The sequence below is a fragment of the Neodiprion pinetum genome, chromosome 3 (genome assembly GCF_021155775.2).
Source record: "Neodiprion pinetum isolate iyNeoPine1 chromosome 3, iyNeoPine1.2, whole genome shotgun sequence".
Taxonomy (NCBI): domain Eukaryota; kingdom Metazoa; phylum Arthropoda; class Insecta; order Hymenoptera; family Diprionidae; genus Neodiprion; species Neodiprion pinetum.
Genome location: NC_060234.1, coordinates 26,159,285 through 26,166,325, shown reverse-complemented (window position 1 = coordinate 26,166,325; position 7,041 = coordinate 26,159,285). Strand labels below are relative to the sequence as shown.

At 38.5% G+C, this 7,041-nt stretch overlaps 1 protein-coding gene across 1 annotated transcript; it reads left to right on the top strand.

Moving 5' to 3' along the window:
• Nucleotides 1-806: 806 nt before the first annotated feature.
• Sply (Sphingosine-1-phosphate lyase) lies at nucleotides 807-6,705 on the top strand. Its single transcript, XM_046619254.2, has 9 exons — nucleotides 807-1,080; nucleotides 2,888-3,042; nucleotides 3,400-3,615; nucleotides 3,724-3,932; nucleotides 4,154-4,390; nucleotides 4,471-4,680; nucleotides 4,851-5,089; nucleotides 5,265-5,532; nucleotides 5,620-6,705. Exons 2-9 carry the CDS (start codon nucleotides 2,895-2,897, stop codon nucleotides 5,758-5,760), a joined length of 1,668 nt encoding a protein of 555 aa, XP_046475210.1. The 5' UTR covers nucleotides 807-1,080; nucleotides 2,888-2,894; the 3' UTR covers nucleotides 5,761-6,705.
• The last annotated feature ends 336 nt before the right edge of the window (nucleotides 6,706-7,041 follow it).

Sequence of the window (7,041 nt, the reverse complement as noted above, 5' to 3'; positions counted from 1 at the left end):
TATTGCGTAAAAGAATAATTGTCTTCGACGATTTTTGTGTTTTTTATTAGATTAAAAAAAACATGAGAGCTGTCATGGGACAGCCGGTACGAACGAAGTTCCTTACGCTATATTACTGCTCATTGAATAAATTAAGAACGTTTAATTGAAGAATAATTAAATGAAAAATCAAATATATGAAGGAATGGTAATAAAATCGTACGAATGTGTTTTTGAAAGATATAAAAAGAAAGAGAGGCAAAGTATAGACGTACGCTGTGAGAGAGCGCGCTGCGGCCCAAAGTATAGTTGTACGCTGTAGGAGAGAGAAAGAGGGGCGAAGTATAGTCGTGCGCTGTGAGTGAGAGAGACCGCTGCTGCCGTCTCCCACCCCAAGCGCTGAGACAGAGAGAGAGAGCGCGCGCACACGCTGGAATAGAGAGAGAGAGAGAGAGGGAGATCGCGCGCACTATAGCAAACGAGCACTATAGCCAAAAAGTGTCGGTTTTTTGGTGTCGTTTTTTTCCGCCTAGCCCCTACGGTGAACGAGCGATAAGGAACTTCGTTCCAAAACCGCGTTAGCTGTGACTTTTTCGGCCAAAAGATGCACGCAATGTTGCGATAACAGCCAAAACAAGGGAGATTTAACGCTGTCGGTAAAGACTGATTATATCATCTTTCGAATTGGCCCAATCACAAGCCTTGAAAATGCCTCCTCACGTGCCTCTACCGGTCAAAAGCTAAAGCTGCCCGATCCGAACTCTCGTAAGTCTGTTCAATAGTCGCGCTAAGTGCGTCAAGTCTATGTTTTAATTTTTTCCCTGTCTATGCTCCAAACCACTTTGCCGTCTAGTCTAACCGCGTAGGCAGGAATTTCACTCAGGGAAGAACAAAGAGCGACTTGCGCGACAAGGAACAAAGTGCGTTCGCCTTAATTGATACGAGTATACACGGACAGCCGGTTCGGCAAAAGTCGTTCTTTATTGTCGGTGCAGCCGACGTTTTTCTTGTGAGCTGTTAGCAGTCGACGCGTACAATCAGCTGTGGTAAGTGCCAAGTATAGTTGGCGAGCTCCAAAACACCGGGGACATTAATTCCAAGGTAAGGAAATATTAATGAGGAGGAAAAAAAATTTCATAAATTAACGACCCGATTGAATGATTCGTGAAAAATTGAGCATTTCCGTCCTTTTATTTATATACGTAAAATAATGTTGCAATTTTGTTTCCAACATATTTATTTCTTTGTTTGATAAAATCGAGACATCTGGAGTATTATCGGCACAGTAATTTGAATTGTAGGTTAAAAGGACGAAACAAAAATGAATAGTCTAATAGGCGTGGCTTCGAAATAACAATTATTCGGTCAATTTGTCTAGTACAATAAAACGTACTAGACAACTCTAACTACTCCAAATTTCAGCTGACACTTTTCATTTCGTATTATCGATTTACTTTGTAGCAAAAGCGAGTCTAAATTTTTATTAATTATACCGGTTAGCAAATGTATAATAGTTTTTTTTTTTTTTTTTTTTTTTAATCCCTTGTTTGAGAATCGTATTGATTTTATACGTACGTATAAAAATACGAAAATATGTATCAATTGTACTTTCCTCAGATTTCGTTATTATAATCAGAAAATGGATTGCATATTTACGAGGAAAAGTATAAATTTAGTCTACCATCCTAAAACAAAAACAAAAAAATCGAAAATAAAAAAAAACAAAAATGCATATTTCTAACCGTCAACTTGACGTTACTTAATATGAACAAATTTGTAAAAAATAAACCTGTCTTACAGTTGGAAATTTTTGCCTAACTTTAATTTCATTACAGTTACCTCTTATTAGAGTTCAGAATTTTGCTCGCCTGTTCACAGAAATTAAGTTTTTTATAGTTATTAACGATTTTCTTCACTTTTGAGGTAAACGAAGTGAGATCAAACTATGCATTACTCAGGTGTTATACTGCATTGTCGCTAGCATTATCAGTACAAGGTTGAACTGATTTTTTTATCTTCCCAAAGTTTTTGACTTCATACTTGGTAAGCTATATTAATATTAAAGGGAAAGGCAAATAATATAAAAATGTACGGTCTCTATCTTCAGATTTTTCGTCCAAGTAACCAAATCGTATCAAGTTTAATGCAAATTTATTATAATTCCACAGTTGCTACTTGCAACAGTTGCCAATTCATCTCTAGGCATTACGTAGAAGAATTGACTATATTCACCGATCTTATAATAGGACTTGTTTCTGAAATTTCTAAGATGATACTGTACGTACTTTTAACATCAATATAATGAGGTCGTGAAAAACGCGGTAAGTTTTAATATGAAAAACCACGTTGATTATTCCGGAATTTATTACAATCTAATCATCCCGTCATCGCGTTTTACGACAATTAGAGTTGAAACATAGTTTTAAAAAATCCGATAAAAGAGGAATCGACTAAAACCGATTACAGTTGAATCGAATTCAATTGGGTCAATCGGTAAAACTTGCATGCTAAGCTTATGGCTGCCAATGGAAAATTGATAGGAATTGATGGTTTTCAACGACGAGATCTTCATTTTTATCGGATTGAATGGGATCTAATCGAATTATTATAATATTTCTGCGCAAAAAACGACAGAATGCGATAAAAATTGACTAATTCAATGGGCTCATTCGGATAGCCATTCAATAGGAAATATATGAGACAGAAATCATTTAAAAAATATCGATCAGTTTGAATTTTTTTTTTTTTGATCAGGGTAGCTACATAGTCATTATACGACTGTAATCGCAAATAATATCTATCACTTCCGAAGTAATTAACGACTTTCTGATAGTTACAGAAAATCGAGGTCGCTTGACCTAGTCCATTTACTTCGACGGTAATTACCCAAAATGTCCTAATTATTCAGGTACGGAATGACTGGCTTTCACCCCTTTGAACTCTTCAGAGACTTGCTAAACAGCAGCTTCAAAGACAAAGAGCCGTGGCAAATCGTCACAATTACAACAACGACAGTTCTCGCGACGGTCTGGCTTTGGGAATATTGTTTCGACGATGACGAGAGTAAGAAATTTTCACCATAACCATAGAGCATAAAGTTGAATGTATGAAGTAAATAGCTCCACTCCTCGATTGCCGCAAATGGAGAAAACTTGACAATATCGGGTGAAAGTTATTTAAGGATGATTAAGAAACCTTATTTGCGGCAAGATCACTTTATAATTCTGCAAATAAGCTCGTAGTCGACCTTGTTCACGAGATATGTACTGATAAAAGTTTCCACTTGTCACAGATGCATCGTCATTGCTTGGGTGACATTGCAAACTATAAGAAAAAACATTTCTCGACCATATTCTATCTCTAAATACTAAATATCCCGAAATTTCGAATAGATATAATCAGTGTCCAATTCAATTCCAGGTCTGTACGATCGGGGAAAAAAGAAATTTTTCAAATTAGCTCGGTATGTACCATCTATCCGCGATAAAATTGATACCGAATTGGCAGCGATCAATTCGAATTTCGAGAAAGATGCTGCGCACCGTTTGACCGGCGTTCAATGTTTTACGAAGCTACCGGAAAAGGGATGGCGTCAAGAGGAAGTCCTCGCCATGGTTAACAAATGCGTGAATCTCGGTAAGAAGCCACGTTATATGTTTATACGTCGAATGCCAAACGTATAAAACCACTGAGGCTCAACTTGCGCCATTGACAAAAAATATTTCTTCCATCCACTCTATTCAGGAAATTACGACTGGAAATCGGGCAAGGTTTCCGGAACTGTGTATCGAAATGATGAGGAATTGATCGACCTTGTGACGTCTGTTTATGGGGTTGCCTCTTACACGAATCCCTTGCACGCTGACGTGTTTCCCGGGATTTGCAAAATGGAAGCAGAAGTTGTAAAAGCGGCGTGCAATTTGTTTCACGGTGGATCGGAGTCATGCGGAACGGTAGGTGGAAAATTTTCCCGCCGTCGCTGAAACATCGATACTTAATACGTATTAAAAGAAAGAGAAAAACAAAAATAAAAAAAAAAATAAAAAAAAAAAAAAAAGACAGCAACGCCATCGGCAGCAGACATGAAAACGAAACGAATAATGTAGGGTGATCGATACTGATCGATAAAACTTTGAAGACAAACCGTTTATTTCTTGAATGATGCTTTGCTTAGATGACCACCGGAGGTACGGAGTCTATATTAATGGCGTGCAAGGCACTGCGAGATTACGCCAAGGATGTCAAAGGTATAAATAAACCGGAAATGGTTGTGCCGACTACAGCCCATTCCGCTTTTGATAAAGCCGCACAATATTTGAAGATCAAGACAATCACGGTTCCGGTAAATCCGAACAGTTTCACCGTCAGTATTGAGTCAATGAGAAGAGCTATTACCAAAAATACAATCATGGTAAGGAAGTTCATTTTCATTACTGCTAGGTTTAATTTGACGACGATTGGTTGAGCCGCGGTTTTATACCCTTATTTCAGCTAGTCGGCTCAGCCCCGAATTTCCCTTACGGAACAATGGATAACATCGAAGCGATATCAAAGCTCGGCGTTGCGTACAACATTCCGGTTCACGTCGACGCGTGTCTCGGAGGATTTTTGATCTGCTTTATGGAAGCTGCCGGATTCTCTATGCCACCGTTTGACTTCGCTTTGCCTGGTGTCGTCAGCATATCGGCCGATACCCACAAGGTGAGCCGGTTCAAGGGATTGCTCTTACTTTCAAAATCACTTCAGGATAACGGAAAATCGAGATTTCATCTCAATAAACGCCGCAATTATCCATTGTCAGAGTTTAACGAACGAGTGGTTTTAAGACCGAGTGACAGCCGTGAAATGAGAATTGGTTTTCACTGTTTCAGTACGGATACGCGCCCAAGGGTTCATCGATAGTTTTGTATAGAGAAAAGAAGTACAGACACTATCAATATACGGTAACGACTGATTGGCCGGGTGGCATTTACGGTTCACCAACGGTGAACGGTTCCAGAGCAGGAGGCATAATCGCGGCGTGCTGGGCAACAATGATGTACTTTGGAATGGACGGTTACGTCAAGTCCACCAAGAAAGTGATCGAGACGACGAAGTACATCGAGCAGGAGTAGGTTTCCGATTTTGCGTGACTTTGTTGATCAGGATTGTAGCCTTGAGAAAACCGCTATTCGTTATTACGTTCAGCTTCGAAGCTTAGAGATTGAAGAGATTAATTATTAGCGTGACCCAGTTCGTTACGAACTAGCATTTAAGGAAAAGATTAACTACCGTTTAACCTGCAGGTTGAGGAAGATGGACGGAATTTTCATATTCGGACTGCCTGCCACGTCCGTGATTGCAATCGGTTCGAAACAGTTTCACATCTACAGGCTCTCGGATGCGCTCGGTGCTAAAGGCTGGAATCTTAATCCGCTACAATTTCCCAGCGGTATTCACATATGCGTGACTCATCTTCACACCGAGCCGGGTTTTGCCGATAAATTTTTGGAAGACGTAAGAACGGAATTGGCCGTCATTATGCAGACGCCTGAAGCCCCCGTCGAAGGAAAGGTAAGTTACCTTACCCGGTTTACCATTTACTCGTTATCACGTCACTGAAAATGTATGAAAACTGAACGTTTCGTCGTTTTTTTTCAGCTCGCCATGTACGGCATGAGCCAGAGTATCCCGGACCGAAGCGTCATCGGTGAATTCACCCGATTTTTCTTGGACTCAATGTACTACATACCGAGTGACGAAGTCGAAATCAAAGCTAACGGAAAGCCTCCGGGATCGTAAGGAGAAGATGAAAATCGAAATACGTTACGATGCTGCGAATACAAAGATTATCGTTGTGTGACGGCGTGATGGAATTATTTTTTTTTTTTTTTTTTTTTACGAATCCGTCAGTTTTAGCTTACCGAACTTTTTTTTACTCCATCCCAACGGAGAAAACTTAAGAATCCAGTACAAGCAATGGCACATTTAAATAAACTTACAAACACGCGTGTGTATAAAACATGCGAACGCGTTACCTATAAGTTTCAATAGCAAGAATATACATTTATTATGTAATTATCAGCGGTTTGAGCTCATATTTGCTATTCCTCAAATTCTTCCGTGTATTATTTTACAATAGAAAATATTCTCAAACTACAATATTGTACATAGTGTTACTTTTTGTATGTAACATAAATTAAACTTTGTTCAATTTTAAATAATGCCTCTGTCGTCTGGTTTTTTATGACCCTCGAATTGTTTCTGGCAAAAATAAGATTATAACGAACAAACATGTTCGATTCGAAGTTTCAGCTTCAAAAAATAGCGAAAAATTATTGGTCAGTTTTCATGACGAACTTTGTACCTTCGTCGGCACTTGGTTTAATATTTACCGACGAAATCGTTTCTACCAACGCAACGTGTTCAAGTTGAGAGCCAGAGGGAGCTTTATGCACGATTATTGGAACAAAAGTGTATCTCTGCTCTGTAGGCAAAATCAATTATTGCAATCATTCGGTTATTCAAATCTTCATTCCCTGATAAAAGAAAAACGAACCACCATCAATCTCATAGAAAAAGTTATGAACATTAATAACCAATGAGAGATGAGAAAAATATTTGTTATTTAGTTACATATCCTAGAATAATGTGGACACATGTCAGCAAGTGAGCTGGAAGAAAAATTTGCCGCACTTTGATATTGCTGTAGAAATATTTTGGTAAAATAAAACGTCGATATATATATATATTTTTTTTCAATTTCTGTACTATCGTAATTTCAATCATATTTCAAATAAGAACTCGTGTCAACGAGAAAATGATTCTCTTGTTTAAGAATCCGCACAGTCCTCTTTGTATTCTACAAAAAAAAAAGAAAGTTTTTCATAAGAATATTCGAAGGCACCAGCCGTTCCCGATGTTCACGATTGAACTTTGAACTAAGAGTTTGTAAAACCAATGGAATTCCGAGATCATTCCCAATCGCTGGAATACTTGAATGCCATTAATAATCTCAAGTGAGCGTACGATCGATATAATACGGGAAGCGATGCTATGGTGCAAATACCGGCGCGTTTTTAC

What these genes read in the sequence shown, in the direction of transcription:
- Sply (XM_046619254.2), top strand. Translation starts at nt 2,895, where the DNA reads ATGACTGGCTTTCACCCCTTTGAACTCTTCAGAGACTTGCTAAACAGC. An exon ending in TTGTTTCGACGATGACGAGA is followed by an intron (nt 3,043 to 3,399) that starts GTAAGAAATTTT and finishes ATTCAATTCCAG; the next exon opens with GTCTGTACGATCGGGGAAAA. An exon ending in AAGCCCCCGTCGAAGGAAAG is followed by an intron (nt 5,533 to 5,619) that starts GTAAGTTACCTT and finishes GTTTTTTTTCAG; the next exon opens with CTCGCCATGTACGGCATGAG.